We start from the raw sequence: 19,808 nt of genomic DNA on the forward strand, positions 1-19,808 counted from the left end.
ACGAATCTCTTCGAAGTTACAGCAAAGGGTGGCAGAGTCAAGATTTTATTTCACCCTGAGGGGAGGGCAAAAATGGAGAGCCCAATAGGGACCTGTCTCTGCACCTCCTATTCAGAACGGCTGGTGATGAGAACCGGCAGGACCCGGCCCACTTAAAGCCCTGGTTCGGCACTGTTTCTATGCGCTGCGCCTTCAGGACTGCCCGATGGCATCTGTTTTTAGAATTGCCCTCGATGGTCTCTAGGACATTTTTGGGCGGCAACGTAGCTAGAGCCAGTGATGGTCGGTAAATCTTCTAAGCACAACGCAGGTGAAGATCAAGAGGCAACACAGGTCACATCAAGAAGCAGCGCGCGTACGCGGTTTCAACACTCTGGGTAAACAGCACAGAGCCGCGAGGCCATGCTTCGAAGGGCTGCTCATGAACGGCACAGAGCGCTATAATCACCGGCTGCGTTTTTCAGCCGCCGCTCCTCCATCTCAGCAAGGCCCGGCCACGGCCCCCGCTTCTGTCGGTAATCAGGGCCACGGCCAGCAGTAAGTACTGGGTTTTGTCACGCGCTCTGGGCTCTTAAGAGAAGGGATTACACAGAACAGAAAGCGAGCATGTGATGGGCTAATTTAAGATATCTGTGCTCCAGCGTTTTGGGCTGGTTGATGTCTTAGAGGTGGAGCGCAAGTAACTTTGCACCAGCAAGTATACTGTGATGCTGCGCGCAATGGGGGCAGGTTGAGTGAGCTTGGGGTGGAGGGGCTTCAAAGGCATAGCTACAAAACTAAATATTTTTCGATGTTTCACCCACAGCGAACTACATATAAAATAATGCAAACCTTAAATTAAAAAGGTGTCTTGTCACAAAAGGTAGGGGATCTATTTTCGAACACCTAGAGTGTTTTCTGATAAGCATGAGCACGTGAGCAAAATATCCAGTCAGGGTGGGCGGGGCCTAAGGGAGACAGGCCGAACACCAACCTCACTTCCTAAGAAGCTCGACAAAACCAACGACAATAGACCTCGCCAAGGCAAAGCAGCACATGCGCTGCAACGCAGGTGAGACCTAAAAAGGACTAACCGTTAAAAAATAGTAACAATGGAAAAAAGTTTGACAACTTTGCTTTCCTGAAAGCAGAAAAGATGGTAATCCTAATCAGGGGTGGCTCCTCCCCCAAGGCAAAGGAGCATTGCCCCATTGCTCTGAGCAGTTGAAAAAGGAAAAATAAAATAACTAACATTATTTTATTTTTCCGTCTGTGTCTCAGCTGGTTAGGGGCAGGGTGGGGCTGGAAGTCACTGAAACAGTGGTGGCACTCTTAAGTGCGGCCATTTCGGGCCGGCCAAACAGTCATACGCATTTCGCATGTTCTCCCCCAGGCTCCATTACACCCTTGGTGAAGAAAATGCCCAGACCCCCAGTTAGTCAGTGCGCCGAACCCAGGGCTCAGACCAATCACAACGTTGCTTGCTGTAAGGCAGCATTGTGATTGGCTGGGAGAATCTGGGAGCTTCCTGGTGTTTGCTCCTGGAGTGACTTAGAGGACCAAGAGGCAGCGGCCTGCGTTGGGGCAAGTGCAATTTTTTTCATTTAACTTCCCTCACCCTACCTCCCTCTATGCCCCGCCACCCCCGTTAAGTAGGGGCCGGACCCAAATATGGCAGACCTTAGGTTGATGCAATTTAAAAATATATATATATATATATATATATATATATATATATATATTCTTTCTTGCACTGAACTCTCAAAAACATCCTCCCCAAACATACATACTCCTCCCATAAACCCCCCTCCCCCACCCTTCCCCCCCCCCCCCCCCCCAAATGTATCTATATTTGGCTGTTTTCTCTGTTCGTTCCTGGGAGATATACAAATTGTGGATACCTTTTGCATACCCAGAACGTTGTGAAAATAAAGTTAACGGTTTAAGAGTGAACTACTCCAAGCATCCAAAAGAGGGCTTAGCAGCAATGAGGGAAAGGCTTAGCAGCCAAGGTGAAATGAAGAATTGATAGTACACAGGAGCACCTGACCTTGACTTGGCCACATCAACATTTTGGAAAGTCTTGAGAAACTGGCTTAATATCACTAGTCAAGCTATCTTTCCCTTCCCAACTACTCCATGCACAGTTATGTGCTTACAAAGCCCCTTAGCAAAGATAAGTCTGCAACCCTTTAATAGTCTAGCAAAACGGCTTTACACTGCATATGATGCACTTCTGCTCAGGATAAAACACCAACTTAATAAAAAACCAAGTGCTCTACTCCTGGGCACCAGACCAAGCTTAAAGTACACGGCCTCAGGAGGCAACTGCATGAGATGGTTGTGGTATAGCGATCAGGTTTTCCCCAGATGGTGATATCCAAATTATTAACTGTTGGCTTCAATTACAGAAACACAACAGAATGTCCTGCTTTGGCCACCGGGAAGATATGGTGGCCTTATAAAAGCAAATTTGTCTAGCATTTTATAGCCTTCACCGTTCCAGGTCATTGTTTGATCGACTAATAACCCCAAATAGTTGTAGCTTTTGGCACGTTGTAATTTAGCACCACTAATATACCAATTACTCCTTTTGTTCGAGGCACTAAAGCACAGCTTGCATATAGTCTATGACTGCCTCCTTCCTTCTGGACAGCCACGCTACCATGGACCACACGTCAGCGAGCACTAGACCCCATTTTTCTAGTGAGTTCTACTGGCTGGTAGGCAGCCAACCATTCATTCATTTAGTTATCAAAGGCCACCAGTATCTAGGCCTAAATATTCATCACATTTGTTTTAGTCACATCAATGCTGGTGTTAACTCAGACAAAAAGGACCTCAGAAGAACTTTTGGTTCAAGAGTGGAGCCTAGCCAACTATCAGCTTGCCATCTGTGCTGCAAACCACAGGTAGTTCTGTCATAAGAACTACCCATTAACTTTTCTATAGTTAACTCAAAATACTGGGGTGGGCTACAAAAGTTTCATATTTAAAGTCCGAACATTTTAATATGGAATGCAGTGGGATTGCGTTCTTTTTTTTAAAAATATCCTAGAACACAACGTTAAAGAACGTCTTAAGTTTCATTTTAAAAAGCAACCAATTCTATTTATAAGGAAAACAAGATGAAAAAAGGTCATGGGAAATGGAGCCAGACTGGCAACAATGTTAGAGCCAACCTTGGACGCTTCTTTTTCTATTACCTCATGAGGTTTCTCTTTGCTGTACATGGTTTGTGCTGGCAGACAATCTAGCAAGCAAATAAAGAGGGCAAAGGATACCAACTATCCATCTCTTATTAAATTATTGCTGTTGCTCTTTATATATTGCTGTTTTCCCAAAGCCCTATCAGCTGACTACGTCCAAGTGTTAGTTTTCAGTCAGGTGGCAAAGAGGGGCCTATCAAGTATCTTTTGCAAAGCCGCCACTATGATAGACACCGAATGAGGCGTTACCCACAAAAATGGGATCTTGTTTACGCCTCCTAGCACTTGGAGTCACTTACTTGAGTAGAAGAAAATCCCTTTGCTGCTCTAGGAGATGCAGTGCCTTTGGAAGAAGGTATTGATGGGATTAGCAGCGTTTCAAGCAGTAGCTGACTAACTAATGAGGCCAGATGTTCAGTTTACCAGCACCCCTCATTAGTTAATAAAGTCTCCCTAGCATCCAGAGAGATAGTAAATTGTGGTGAAGTCAGTTTATGTGAGGTAATGTCGATATCAGTACCTGCATCAGTATCCATTCTAAGTTTACTTTAAAATAGGCATCAAAACCTGTGGGTGTGCCTGCCTCCTTCCAGCTCAGACATATGGACCCTTTTGAAATCTGTGGAGGAGCCCTTTTTGCAGCAGGAAACATCGGTATTCGTTTGGCAATCCCCAAGCTTCCGGTAGTAGTGGTTGTGCACTAGCACCAAGGGTGTGTACTATCTTCCCGGATTTTTTCGTTATTCTTGAAAGATGCTGGCTTAGATTTAGAGAACATCGACAATACTAATATTTGCAGTCGAATACACGTACTACTGTTAACACATGACGCAGTTCTGCTTACACTGACTGAGCTCCCAATACAAAAATATAAACGTCGTCATAGAATACTATACAGAAAAGCAGCTCATTTTCAACATAGCAAAAACAAGTCATGACAATGAAACCCAAGGCAGACAAGCTCATTTTACGTTAACAATGAATCATTAGATCGAGGAAGAAAATCTGATTATCTGAGCACACGCTTTGATCAGCTGTTGTAGAATCAATATAGAGAAAAGGTTGCGGATACTCTGAGGCAAGCTGCATCATTAGATGCATACAAAAAAAAAAAAGACACGTCGATCTGAGCGTCCTAAGCTTCTGTTGGGTATATAGATGCCGCCAATTTACTTAAAACAAGTACAGATATTTAAGAATGTTGCTCGCATTGGGACCTGAAGCACCAGATAGCTCTTATTTTGCAATTAGGTTCTCAACCAATTGCAGATACAATTGCTCTTTGTCCAGTTTTTTTTATCTAATTCGACGGCGTAAGAACGAGCATGCAGATATGCCTGCACTCATTGAGGGAGGTAATCACCCTTAACAATTAAAGTGTATTGGTGGAAACCTGTGCGGAATGTTTTAAGTTGCTCGAATTTGAAACCAAAAAAAGATATCAGATACTCTTCCTGTGCAGACGTTAAAACAAAAAGTACACCACACGAATAACCAAGAACACGAACAGCAAGGCTATAGCCACTGAAAGAAAAAGACCAGTCAGACTGGTGCAGAGATAATATCCCCAAAGCAGCATTTATTGTATCCACTGAATTCTTCAGATCCGGCATATTGCCATTATCCATCTTACCATGGGCTAATGCACACATTTATGGCATGTTCAGAAAAGTACACAAACAACTAATAAACAAGCTGATTGCAGTTAAATAAAATAAAAAAATCTTGATTCTCTAAACCAATTTTGATCTGATAGACAGCAACATTACATCATCAGAATAGTAAGGAGGTGTATCCCATTAAAAATGTGCACATCATAAGTTAAAAAAGGCAAAACCAACCTATGCAATCCTCAAGCATAACAGTCAATTGAAGCAGATAAAGCAGGACGGAGGAGTAATTTAACACTAGCTTCCTCCAGCACCGTGTACATGGCCTGTTTCAATGATGCTTTTTTTAAAGGCAGGGGAGGGGAGGATCAATACCTGCATGCACAAAGTACTTATGAAACAAAACACTATCTGCTTTTAAAACATGAAATTCAAAAGATTTCCTGGAAAGGTTTACTTTCCATCATTCGGGCACATATTTTAAAATCAATAGGCAAACATAAAATGCCTCATATATGAATTTCTTTCTTTAACAATCTTCACGTGTGACTAAAGCAAGGTGGCCTGATGCACCAACACAAACGATGCCCACAAGTGCACCATGATCTGCCTTCTTAGGCAGCAGATCTGAGCATACGTGCCTAGAAGAATAAATTTAGCACTATAATATTGTGTTTTGGCAAGGAGGTATTGGTGGTGATGGGAAGGGGGATAATGAGCTGGACAATGGAAAGCAGCGCAGGCAAATATCCTCAGTTGTTGCCCTCTCCTGCTTCTTCATCCTGCTGGTCGCTTGTCCAGAGTGTGAGGTTGTCCCGCAGCAGCTGCATGATGAGGGTAGAGTCCTTGTAAGAATCCTCGTTTAACGTGTCCAGCTCCGCTATAGCATCATCAAAGGCTTGTTTGGCAAGAAGGCAAGCCTGTTCAGGAGTGCTCTGGATTTCATAGTAGAACACAGAAAAGTTGAGTGCCAACCCAAGTCGAATTGGATGAGTTGGTTGCATATGCTCCTTGCTAATCTCAAATGCTTCTTTGTACGATCCCTCAGAAGATTCCACTACACTGTTCTTCTTTTCACCTGAAGCAACTTCAGCTAAGTAGCGGTAGTAATCACCTTTCATTTTTAAGTAAAAGACCTTACTCTCGTACTGGAAGTCATTGCAATTCTTGATTAGGAACTTATCTAGAAGGGACAGAACGTCATTGCACACAGTCTCCAGTTCCTTTTCAATTTTCTCACGATATGCTTTAACCTTCTCCAGCTTCTTTTCATTTCCATCAGCCATAGTTTTTTGTTCGATACTACTGATCACACGCCATGAAGATCGTCTGGCCCCCACAACATTCTTGTAAGCCACAGATAGTAGGTTTCTGTCTTCGTTTGAGAGGGGCTCGTTCAGCTCAGTCACCTGTAAAAAAATGAATAAGTCAGCTAGGTTTTCCAGAGCTATGGCAAAGCAGCTAATCTTTTTAAATAACCCGAAAGATTTGTAACAGTCACTGACAAAAGAGAACACAAACATACATATGTGGCACTAAACCTTGAGAAGCATGTGCTCTTGTTACTATGGCCACATTCATTTTACCAAGTTTTCACCTCAAGGAGCGTCACACATCTAAATCTGCTGAGGATTCAAATCGTGTGATTATCTTACATACCGGTCAAGTTAAAGCTTGTGCAAGCAAACAGAGGAAGCATTTGGTTAAAAGTGCATTGTTTTCTTTTTAGCATTTTACGTGATCTAGGAGGACAATCTATAAATCTGTGTGAAAGCACCAATCATTTACATATGCAAACTGTCCAATGCAAAGTTGCAATCTTAAAATGGCTTTCCATATTATTCAGTGTTTTTTTCCCCACATGTATACTGATAGATGCCACTTCCCAAAGCAATTACCCATAATTTGCAGTTTCAATTTATACAAAGCAACCCACGACAAAAAACGTATATAATCCATCAGCTGATGGAATTCAGCAAACCCATGAAAGACGAATTTAAAGGCCTTCCATAGAGCTTGCTGTACTGTCTAATCGGAAACATATGGTACACTGCAGACGGTAAAATACTGTCTGTACGGTGCAGAAAATAGTAAAAAATATTACCACATTCAGAATATAAAGAAACCCAGGCCTCTAGGGTCGCCATTTCAGATTATGTTGGTTAAGCTAACTTTGCATCTCTTAAATTAATCATGCGCCTAAACACCCTCCCTCACAGCCACTACATCCCTAGACTATTGATTTCAGGACACACGCACCACACCAAAGTATTCTATTTGATTTAACTTCCGACAAACTTTTCCACCACATGCTCTCACAAGCACCACAGGTCATTCTTCCGAGAAGTTTGAGTCAGCTGATCAAAACAATGTGCTCTACTGCAGGTCTCTGAAATATGACCTACCAATACAAATAAAACTGGTTTACCAATAAGTTACTTAAGTGCAGGAGATAGATATGAAAATGAAATTATGTGCTTCCAGGAGACCTGGTTGACTGGTGAAAACCTGAAGCTAAACTGATATATACACAATTTAGAAAAGATGCAATAAAAATTGGGTTAAGAGTAAGACTTATCAGGAGGCCTCCTAATGCTAATTTCGATTAAGTGAGCCAAAGATGCCAGGGATATTAAGACTTGCACGTGGGAGCTTGTGTATCTGGTAAATTTCTGTAAAAGTACCTTCGTCATCAATACTACGATTGTGATTAAATGTGTATGTGAACCTCGGTTTGGATAGTTATAACACGAGGCTAATGCAGTTGCTTAGCAGAGATGTGTCCAATTTAGGTAAAATTCAAACTTCTTGTATAGTAATTTTGGGTGATTTTAATTTGCTATTTCCCCTAGCTTCAACTGATAATCCTTGAAGCATAGAAGATCCCACAGGCAATATTTCCAATTTGCCCCTTACAGAAAAAAGAAGCAGTCACTGGTGGCAAGTATTTAGCTGAAGCTAGTTTTGCATTTTTTAAATTATCGTTTTATTGGCGATACCTCAGCACTACAAACTTTCATGCATCATAACCAGAAAAACCCAACAGATTACACATTTATTCAAGCATGTTCTTTGAACTGTGCAGCAATTTCTAAGTAATTGACATTAGTAGGAGTGATCACTTGGCATTAAGAGTGGTACTGTGTGTTGACCTTCAGAGAAACGGATTCCTATAAAAAAAAAATTACAAATTTAGGACACCGCAAATTAACGATAAGTATGTCAGAGTGTTGACACATTATCATGCCACCAGGTATACATTGGTAGTGTGAAGATTGAGGCTGTTCGAATGTGGTACAATCAGGTCATGTCAGAGGTGGTAAATTGTTTGAAAACGATAAGTGTAATTAATTGTTTCTCCAAGGGAGCCTTCATCTGTAACAAGCATTTGCAATGCAATCAGTCTTGCATTTTTGAAAGTTAGAGCTATTGGTGAAACAGCTGCAGCACTGCCTAGAGGAGTTTGAATGAGGAATTCCAGCCGGGACCAGGGTAGCAGCTAGAAGAATTGTGGGGAAGACTTCGAATGAGGAATTCCAGACAGGACTAGAGAAGCAGGTAGCATTACTGTCTAGGGGACTCAGAACGAGGAATTATAACTAGGAAGAGAAAGCTGCAGCACTGCCTCGAAGACTTAGAATGAGGAATTAAACCCAGGACCAAAGAAGCAGGTAGCTGCACTGTCTAGAGGTCTTGGAATGAGAAATTCCCACTGGGACCAGAGAGGCAGTTAGCAGCACTGTGTAGAGGAGTAAGAACAACGAATTACCAATTGGACCAAAGAAACCAGCTAGCAGCACTGTCTAGAGGACTATGAATGAGGAATGACAACTGGGACCAGAGAAGCAGCTGTGGCACTGCTTAGATGACTAAGAATGAGGAATTACCATTGGGACCAGAGAGGCAGCTAGCAGCACTGCCTAGAGCAGTGTTTCCCAAACTGTGGTCCGTTGACCCCCAGGGGTCCGTGAAAAAATTCCCAGGGTGTCCGCAGGCAGCAGTTTTAAAAGCACTGCAAAGTTCCTTGTATAATTAGCAGTTTGCGCAACAATAAAAGTGTCAAGATAACACCAGTGATTAATGTACCTGCTGGAGAGAGATGAGAGTTTTGTCCTGTGGCAGCTTTGAGTTATCTAATGTAGCAGAGGGTTAATATGCCTATTACAAAGAACCTGTACCATGCATTTTAAATAACAGTAGTTTATGTGCATAGGCGAGTGGGTTACTGCTTTTGTCACAAAGATTATTTTGTTACTGTGCAGTATATAAGTGACCACCGTAATCTATCACAGTGACCTATAAACTGTCATGAACGAGCTGCCTGCAAACTGCATGGTACAAGTTAGTAACTTATGTTTTTTCCCTGTTTTTCATTATCCCGATGCCCCTAAAAAAGTTTATATGGGTGGAAATACATTTTTATTGTTGAAATCATTGCTAACCACTGTGTTATGCTCTGAATCCCGAGTTTTTTGTGCTTCTCCAGACCAAACACTCTTTATAAATGCTTACCAGTATAAAAGACATGTGAATCCTATACCTTGTAGTCCCCTTTGCCGTATGTAAGTTTTTCTATACTTTGATTTACACGTATGATTAATTGTGTGATGTAAAGTGCTCTGGCATCCTACAATGGCATGAGAGATGCTATAAAACAAATTAAATACATGTGACAGAGGCGCTATGGAGAGATGAGAGGCACTGTTGGAGGGTGATAATAAGGGAATCATTGAAGAACCCCAACAAAGATCGTCGTAGCCTGATGCATAGTAAGGTCTTCCTTTACTATTCGTTAGATGCTAATACAATTCAATATATAATGATAAATGTGTTGTAGACTGCAACATTGTTTCATAAATTTCTTGGGGGGGGGGAGAGCCTCCCAAAGCCCCCTTTGTAGTGGTCAGGCTCACTCACTCCACTTGCTGTGCACCATATGGGAACTGGTCTGAAAACATTTGCCAGGGCTGCTTTGAGTTTCCAGTTGGGCCCTGGCAGGAGGAGGAGCCTCGTACTGCGAAATAAAACCAACCATTTAAAGGTTAGCCACAGAGATGCAACACCAACCTTCTAATTAACATTTTTTGTTTTTTGCTAATTCTTTCAATAAAAAATACTAAGGGGGATATTTACAAAAGAAGTGGTGTAGTATGTCGTTAGCCTCCTTGGCTTAACGACACGCTCTGCCACTTCAGAAACGCAGGGCTGCACCATATTTACAAGAATAAGATGCAGCCCTACATTTCTCCCTGTGCTGGTGCTACACTTAGCAGTGTAGCGCTAATGCAAGCGCCCTTGCACCACAGTGCAAGGGTGCCTGCTTGCAGGGGAAGATTGTATATGTAAAGGAAGGTCCCCCTTCCTGCACATAAACAATCTTGAAATGCTGCTTTGTCACTTCTATGTGTGCTGCTTAATGCAGCCCACATGGAAGTGACAAAATGCCATTTAAAAAAGAAAAGAAAAAAAAAAGAAAAAAAAAAAAATAGATTGTTTATGTGGAGGCAGGGTCACCTTTCTGAACATAAACAATCCAAGGCGTTTTGCTTATTCCTTGTGTGCTGCACAAGGCAGCACACATGGAAAAAGCAAAAAAGCAGAAATAAAGCATTTCTACTCGTTTCGCCAAGTTAAGACCTGGTTTCCCTGGTCTTAATTTTGGCGGTGCCTCCTATTTATGCTGCCCTTGTAAATAGGGGGCAGCATCAAAATCAATGGGTTTTGCCGTGGAACGCCCACCGCAAAACCCAATACCCACCCCTTTCACACTAAGCATTGCACGAAAGGGGGCCTTTTTTACAAAGCAGGGTTAAGCCATGTTAAGTGGCTTACCGCTGCCTTGTAAATAAGGCGAAGCCCCTATCGACCCGCGAATGTCGCAAAAAGTGATGCTTCCATGGCGATAAGGGCTTGTAAATATGCCCCTAAATCCTTAGTAATTCAAGTATTTGTTTTGTGTGCACACGTGTGTTTATTTTTTTCGAATTACTGTTTTAACGTTTGAAATTTAAATCATACAAATTTCTTGCGGGTCACCGGCTTCCAGTGGTGACTCAATGGGGGTCCTCAGGAGTCAAAAGTTAGGAACCACTGGCCTAGAGGACTAAGAATTGGGAACTACTAATGTGAGCAGGGACACATCTGCAGCATTCTCTAGAGGACTATGAACGAGGAATTAGAACTGGAACTAGAGACAGCTGTGGCACTGCCTCAAGGACTCAGAATGGCTTTCCCATTTGCTTTCTGGGATTTGTACCCCTGGATAAGCTTATAAAATTGGGACTACAGTCAAGAGAAGGCAACAGGCAAATAAATAAATACTGTGGTTTTAAACTGGTTTTTAGATCGTGTGCTCTGCAGTGAACGGGTGAGATACCGGTCACAACCCTACTGTTTTTGTGGGTTAGACATTTTTGTGCTCATTACTATCAAGGCAGGAATTCCCCTCAGGTCTCCGGAGACGCCATCTGGATGACATCATGCAAACAGTACATTTCGCCTGCATCAGAACACATCAGAAGCAGACTTTATTAGCCCCAGATGTGCAAAGTGCAGATAAGCTGTCCAAGTATTCATGCTCCCTCTCCCCTGCACCAGTGTTTGAAATAGCAGGTAGTACCACATTACTCACAGCAGGGATGCGGGGGCAGATGGGGCAGCTTTTAGCGGGATGGGTAAAAGTCTCCATGCCGGGCAGTAGTCTTAAGGCCGCCGGGCTTCACAGTCAACCTGGTGCGCGTGTACAGTATGTACTCTTATTCCTTCATTTTCAATATTTAGTTACAACAAACCTTGTAACTAAAAAGCAACTATAAAATAAATACGACAAAACCCTGCAAAGGAGCGCTGCGATGTTGCCTCCGTTCAGCTTGGCTGAGGCATGGAGGCGTTTCACGGCGAGGCTGCAGGGAGCGGGCGCCACCCAGCAGGAAACAAGTAGTGCGTTATACTAATCTATATGTGCCATCATGCACCAGTACATTTAACAGGGGTAATCTTCAAGGCGTGACCAAACCAGCAGGAGTGATAAATGTAAGCTGAAAGCAAACGAAAACTAAGGTTTTTCGAAAAGCAACAGAAAGAACCATTAACAAGCATTGAAAATGCAATAGGTCTCGCCTTTTATTAAGCTAAAGCCATTTGCTTTGCTATACAATACCATAAGCAAATGGCTTTAACTTAATCAAAGGCGAGACCTATTGCATTTTCAATGCTTGTTCATATATGTTATAAGTGGACTGTAAATGCACGTTTTAGATCCTGAAAAGGCTATTATTTAACATAAGGCCCTTGATGCCAACTTTGATAGGTCGGGAAATTTCGGGAAATTCAGCAGAACAGAGGATGGGGTGCATTTAAACACGTGGATGATATTTTAAGAAGGACAATATTGTAGACAGAAATTTGTCACGGGAAACAACTAAAAACACAATCAATTTTAAATATGCAAATTCCAGTTACCTGTTTAGCATGGTTTGCACAATGTCACTTGCATGAGTCCTTCCCCGTGGACCTCCACACTGACCGCCCCCCACCTCGTCCCACGAGCTCGGCATCTACACAGTGGTCGAAGTGGGTGGGATCGGCAGGGGACGGCGTGCCCCTACTTCTTTAATTCTACACATTCCGTTCCCCTACTTTTTTATTTTGAACATGGGTCCCTGGAGCTCAGAAATATCCAAGGCCTGCAGAGAGGGCTCGGCATTAGTGGCTGTTCGGGGGCGGGCAGGGAGCAGAGAAGGAAAAGGTCTCCGTCTCTTGCTTTCTGCCCAGACAAGACAAGGACAGTGTCCTCTTCTGCTCGGATGCTAACAGCGCCCCCTCCCCCCCTTTCTTTCTTACTCTTATTCCCTCTGTCTAGCCCCTCCTCACTTACCGAATCCGTGACTTAAGAAATGGTTCTCACCCTTTCCTCCTGTCGTTCATTTGTTCCCCTGTGAAATGGATGCAAAAAAAAAACAAGGAGACGTAGGTATGTAGCAGCCATATTGGAACATGCTTGTTGTCTACGAGATTATCTAGGCATTGGTAGGGTAGATGATATTAATGTAGCCACCAATCGTGATATTTTGTAGCTGTGTATTATTTATTTCATCCACTTTTCGCGTGCTGCAAAGGAGAAACAACGCGTTTCCTTATATCCAGGAGAGGATGTAGCGTTACGTCAGCAAAGAAGCCTTCGTACAGATGTCTCTCTTCAATGACTTTCAGAGGAAGTGGGGCTTAGAATTCGGGTTCCGCCTTTTAATGTTTAAGGTCACTATAACCTAATCATGATGTTTTATTGGTTTACCCAGTTGCCATGAAATACGATCATCGCAACATTGGTGTTTAAGTAAAATGAGATTGGATGAAGCTCGATGGGACAGAGCAACCGATTGGCTAAAGCGTGGCAGGACAAAAACGGAGACTGGCTGATTTCTGACGGGACAGACCCTCCGTTTCACTGTTTAGTCAGAAGTTACAGATCTCAGCACAATGTTTTGTAATTCTCGAAACCACAGCCAATAGTAGCTTGAGACCCGCCCTCATGGCGCCGAGCATGTACGCCATTGGCTGGAACAGACTGGTGGCCACTGGGATGGTAAGAGGCCGGTGAAAAGATGTCTTCAGATGGGAAAAAGCTTGTCTGTTCACCTGGCGGGCTGCACATGGTTCCTGAGAGCAGCACGCACTGCAGCCCCTTTTGCCTGGAAGAGCCGCTTTGGGTGCCTGACAAGGAGGTTAGTGTAGATTCCTAGCCGCGCTGTCTGCAGACGGGTGCACGCATATCTTTGTGGAGACCCTTGATGTTCGTGGAGTTAGTGTAACAAACCTTTCTTTCATCCAGTATTGAGTGACCTCTAAAGCAGTAGTGCCTTGCCTGCTAAAAGGTTTCTTATCTTTATGGGGCCATGTGTTTGGCCCCATAAAGATAAGAAACCTTTTACCACACATGTAAGTCAAGCGAGCCAGTCCAACTGGGACAGCTCTAAAAGAGAAAAGTGTACGTCACTGGAAGCTCTTTTCCAATGGCTGGCCACCGTTTAGCATAAACGGTGACCACAGCCAATGGAAAAAAGGGGTAGGGCTTAAACCCCATTAGAGAAAGCTACCCTAAATCATTAAATCTCGCCAGCGAGACTGCGCATGTCTGCGCAACCTACGCCAGGCGAGACCTAAAAAGCGATGGAAGGAGCCAATCAAAAGCAGTGGGGTATGAAGAGCGATGGCTATGCAAGACAAAAAGTCAGCATTGGTATGATTTGCAGTGTCAAGCTCTAAACAAGCATTGGCATAGCCAATAGGTCTCGCTTTTGGGACCTTATAAGTATTTAGTTATGCAGCACAATATCCTTGGGGCAACTGTTGCATGGCTAAACACTTATAAGGTTACAAAGGCGAGATCTGTTGCCAATGCTTGTTCTCAGTTAGTCGCCTACTTGCGCCCTTCCCCTCCCTTTTAGTCCAACGCTCCAGAGTCCCTGCCTCACCATCTCCAGCCTGGTGCTGTTGTCTCCAGGCCCCCTTTTCCAATCACATCCTCACTCCCAAACGTGTTCGCACCACTTTTCGCTCCTCCCAAACCGGATGCGAGACTGCAGAGCTGCTTCGGTTATTGGAACAGAGGTTCCACGCTGTAGCGAGTCTGCGAAGTCGCGCCCAGGCTCCCTCTACCAGAGGGAAAGGCGAAGCACTGGCAAAGACAACAGGCCTCCTGGTTTAGAGTACGGGCTATTGGCGTTGTTAACAGTCTATGCATTTATCCCATGTGTTGCGAGTGGATATATGTGGAGTGAAAATGTGGGTTGGATTTGGAATGGTTAGTTGTGGATTTGTGTAGTGGGATCGTGACATGATGTGCAGTGGAATGATGTGGATAGCAATTATGTGGCATTTAGTACTGGAATCATGTGGAGTTGGACTGTCATGAAGTGCAATTATGTGTAAAGTGTTTTTGTGGTTTGCAATGGAGTTTGGTGTGCAGATTAATTTTGTGGTATGATGTGGAATGGATGCATATGGCATGGTCAAATTGTGTTGAATGGTGGTTTGGTGTTGAATTATGTGGTGTGGAATGGAAATGTGTGGAGCTGAATTGTAAGATGTGATACTGGTGTTAAATGGTATAATGCAGATTTGAATTATGTGGCACGGTCTGGAGTGTATCCAAGTGGATTGTTGCTGTGCAACAGTTGTTGTGGGGTACATTTATAGGCTGAGTACAGTGTAATTATGTAGAGTTGAAACTGGTTGCATTGAGTGGCATTATGTGGAGTGTAATTATGTGGCTGTGAATTGTGGTGTCACACCAAACATCCAGGTATGCTACAGAGGAATTGGAATCTTTGGATTAACCTACAGAAAAAAAAATAAGCAATCGCCAACAATTAAGATTAAATAAAGATCTGGCTGTTCCCTAAAACAGGTTAGCTGTCCCAGGTCAAGCCTCCTGAGATATGGAGCATTTGGAACTCCTAATCTTTAATTATAAAAATTATTAAAGTAAACTAGGCAACTTCAATATTATTACTTCAGAGAACAGGAAACATCTTTTGATTGTTCTTCATAATGAAATAAGCCACTACCACCAATTAGTATATATATAATCCTAGGTTGTTGGAGAGAAGCTTTAACCGTAGCGAGCTGAAAATTAGCTGTGTTCATGCATGCCACCCATTTGAATTTTGAGGAGTCAAGAATAAACTAGTACATAACTGACAAGCTAACTGCCTGTGATGTGATTACTTGTTAAAGCTTGATATAAAGTGTTTAATCAAAGTGTGGAGTGAATGAAGGTTGGAAAGGGACTGGAGCAGGTGAGGTAGGAGCAGAGGTTGCAGTGAAGGATTCAATGAATTGGAGGCAAGTGATGCAGGGAGTGCTGCAGTGAGTGCTGCAGTGGGTATGTGTTAGTGAGTGGTGGAGTGGGTGTGTGTGTTTCAGTGAGGATTATAGCAAGTTCTGGAATGGGAGTGTTTCAGTGACGTTTTAGTGAGTACTTGAGTGGGAGTGTGTTGCAGTGAGTGGGGGTGGGGGGGTTAGTGAGTGGTAGGACGTTGTAGAGAGGCTGTAGCGAGTACTGGAAAGTTGGCAAGTCGTTCTGAGGGTGGCACTGTGGCCTGACTACAGCACGATTGGTTTCACTGGCGCCTTGTGCCTTCCAAAAATGCGCACTGCAAAACTTTGGGGAGAAACTGGTTTGTTTTTTTCTAAAAGCAGCTTTCACCCCCCCCCCCCCCCCCCCCCCACCCCCAAAATAAAGATATTGCAGTTAGTAAATAGATCTGGAGCGGTCTCTCTATAGCACTCAATCTCCACAGATTTAAGTAACAAAGCCAGGGACAATGAAGCACACCTTGAGAAAATGCTCTACCAACAATCAGCAATATGGCGTACCAAAAAATGCCAAACGAGGATGTGGCGCAAGAGCTAGAGCAGTCCACCGGGAGCTACAGTGAGTTGAGTACCGTTGGAGGCTCTGAATAAAGTGCTCCAATTCCTTGGGGTGGAGTTAACGAGTTTGTGCTATTTAAAATGTTTGAATTTATCAAAGGCACAAAATTAGAAATATGGAAAGCCTTGCTTGGAGCAGGGGGGGGGGGGCAATATCAGAGTATGGGTGTGTTACGGGAATACAGTCAAATGCAGTCAGCCAAGTGAAAACACCTCATTCTGAAAAGATGATCTGACAGCACCTAAAAACAAGCATTGGCCGTGCGGCAGTAAAAGTGATGGGGGGGAGGGGGGGGCCGAGCGAGGCACGCTGTAAAGGTGCCACAAGGAAAGCCAGATGGCCGCTGTGCTCACACGCGTAACCACAAGCTGGTGGCCAGCAAAAGCGTGTGGTCGGACTTTTAAAACCCACTTACTAAATGTCTCGCCAGAGCTGTGCATTGGCTGGCTCAGGCGAGACCTAAAAAGAACAGAGAAAATAAAGTTAGAAAATGAGTTTTAAATTGCCCCGAAGCGGGGAAAATCTTGCGCATGACAAAAGGAATATGCAGTACTGACAAAGGAAAAGAAAAATGGCTATTACAGAACAAACTGGGATACAATTCTAGGAGTGCTCTCTGCAAAATACGAGTTAAAAATTCCTGGATATTAGTACAGACAGTGTAAAAAAGAAAAAGGGGTTATGCAAGTTCGGTGCATGGTCCATGAGTTAGATTGGGTAGCCTTCCCAATACAAACAAGTCAGCAAATAAGCAATGTAGAGGTGTTTGGGTTCGAACGGATGAGTTATTGAGTCAATTGGCTGAAAAGGAGAATATCTACCTCTAATTTGGCAAGGGAGGCAGGCTCAAATAACTTCTCCGCAATCATTTTAAAAATGAATTCTGACAGGTGGGCAAGTTTCTACTCAATTTTCATTGCAGCAACTGACATTTCCTCATAGCTAGAGAGGAGCTGTAATAAAGCAGATTCATAAGAAAAATTAGCCATAAGACCAAGAATTATTGCCCGCCACTTTTGATGGAAGTTAGTGCTAAAATATACTCTAAAGCTATTCTGCTGTACATAAATGATTGGCTAGAGAAATGATCATCCCCATTGATCAGGGCAGTTTTAATGAGGAAAATTAAACGATTAACCACTACTTCAGTTTGTGGTCAATGGGATGGAAAGCAATAGAACAAACCTCCAGCGCCTTGAGACTATTACGGGTGAGTAGTCGCGCTCTACAAACGCCCGATTGATTGAAGTTCAATGTGGTAAACCCTATCAGGAGTTTTCTTGATTTCTAGTCTGACTAAAGACTTTGTGGGCCGGTTGGTCTCTGCGATCTAGTCCTGCCCAGCCATCCCCACTTACTGGTACTCCACCCACAAATTATTACGCGAGGTCACTGAACTTACGGACTTCAACACATGGGAGGCCTGCGCTCTTGGCATATTAATGTGTAGGAAACAGTGAGGGGGGCATGGTAAGAGGGTAAAAAAAACTAAAAAGCTGTAATTTACGCAACAGTTTGAGACACTACACTGATTGTGCAGGGAGAGCGACCTTTGACCCTGGTCACAGGCAGGTCGCTCCCCATGCCGCACAGCTCCACCAGTTCGTGCCCGTGCTCCTGCCCTCGCTGCTGCGAGTTCGCTCCAGTCCTCTACTCTGCTTCCCCCTCCCGCCTCTGCAGTTTTCCCCACACTTCACTTGCTGTATTCTGCTCTAATCTGCCGTTTACTTTTTGCCTCCTATATTTGTTATTTGCTCACTTTTGCTGTATTCAGCTTTGATTCTGCCAAGATTTGTTTTTACTTGCCTCCTTATTTTGCCAGTTCTTCCCCTTCGAGCCGCTGGGTCCCCAGCGTCCCCGCACCCCTCGCTCATTTGCCCCCGCCACTCATCCCTACCACCGTCCCTTCTTATGGTGGACACCGCTTGCGAACATCGTCCGATCGCACAACCTCAACATAGTCTCATACGCCGACGACACCCAGCTGATCCTTTCCCTCACCAAGGACCCCGCCACAACCAACTTCCACGAAGGAATGAAGGCAGTCACCGAATGGATGAACAGTCACCTGAAACTGAACTCTGACAAGACTGAGGTCCTCATCCTCTGCTCCACCCCGTTGAACCACAAGACACCAGAGCACGCCCAATCATTACATCTCTAACCCCCCCCCCCTCCACCTGGGACAACTCCTGGTGGCTGGCCTTGCTGGGAGCTGCGCTGACACCCACCGACCACGCACGCAATCTGGGGTTCATCTTGGACTCATCACCATCAATGACCCAGCAAGTCAACGTTGTCTCCTCCTCCTTCAACACCCTCCGCATGCTTTGCAAGATCTACAGATGAATCCCCGCCGAAACCAGGAAGGCGGTCAACCAGGCCCCAGTCACCAGCAGGCTGGACTACGGCAACGCCCTTTATGGGGGGTGGGGGGGGGGATAACCACTGCCAAGCTCCAGAAAAGACTCCAAAGCATACAGAACGTCTCCGAACGTCTCATCCTCGAAATCCCCTGCCACAGCACTGCCCACCTGATACCTGCACTGGCTCCCAGTCAACAAGAGGATCACCTTCAAGCTAATCACCCACGCTCTCAAAGCACTCCACAATGCCGATCCAACATACCTCAACAAACTACTCCCCTTCTACACCCCCAACCGCCAGCTTCGCTCCGCCACCCTCGCCACCGTTCCACGCATTCACCGAACGACCACAGGCGGCAGATCTTTCTCCCACCTCACCGCCAAGACCTTGAACACCCTCCCCATCCACCTGCAACAGACCCAGGACCTGCTGACCTTCAGGAGACTCCTCAAGACCTGGCTGTTTGAACAGTAGCAGCCTCCCCCCCCACCCATCTCCCATATCGCTTTAAGACCCTCGCGGGTGAGTAGTGTGCTCTACAAATGCGTGATTGATTGCAAAGCCTGGGTGGTACAACATCTATCATACTAACAAGTTAAAAAATTATTCTAAAAGCGCCCATGCAGTAGTTTCACTTTAATAGCGGTCACGCCCCTTTATCTAGACAGGACACGCCATTACCGTGAAAGAGCAATATGGGGCGCTTGTAAACAAAACATGCAGATTTCTTCAATTAAGACAGTTACTAAAAACGGCAGAGCGGTAAAGAATTTGGCAAGCTGTGCATACCCACACGCCCGCCACTGTAAATAAATTAAAAGTAAATAAATAGGAAAAAAATAAAAGTAGTGCGGTGAGCCGCAAATAGAAAAAAAATGCAAATAAAAAATCTGTTCGGAAGCAGACACCATTACGGAAGCTGGCATCCAGTGAGTGATAAACATTCTTCAAGTAAATAGAACTACTAATAAAAGCTCCTGGGCTGGACACATGTAAAAGGGCCAGTCCTCATGGGAGGCAACAGAAGACAGTGAGGTACTAAGAAGGGACTAATAAACATATCAACAAACCAGAAACCAACATTTACAAAGTACAATGACATTAGCCAATGAAAAATAAGGGTCAGAGTGGGCGTAACTTCAAGTCCATACCAGAATTCAGCATGCCTCGCAGCACATACGCTGGCCAGGCTTGATCTAAAGATCT

General features: G+C 44.2%; 1 protein-coding gene across 1 annotated transcript in view; it reads right to left on the reverse strand.

The window, feature by feature from the left end:
- Nucleotides 1–4,741: 4,741 nt before the first annotated feature.
- Nucleotides 4,742–19,808, reverse strand: part of YWHAH (tyrosine 3-monooxygenase/tryptophan 5-monooxygenase activation protein eta) — a 38,992-nt gene continuing 23,925 nt past the window's right edge. Inside the window, exon 2 of the mRNA XM_085636398.1 lies at nt 4,742–6,207. Coding sequence (XP_085492524.1) covers nt 5,551–6,207 — 657 coding nt within the window. The 3' untranslated portion in view covers nt 4,742–5,550. The remainder of the gene's footprint in view (nt 6,208–19,808) is intronic.

This window comes from Triturus cristatus, chromosome 11 (genome assembly GCF_964204655.1).
Source record: "Triturus cristatus chromosome 11, aTriCri1.1, whole genome shotgun sequence".
NCBI classification, from domain to species: Eukaryota; Metazoa; Chordata; class Amphibia; order Caudata; family Salamandridae; genus Triturus; species Triturus cristatus.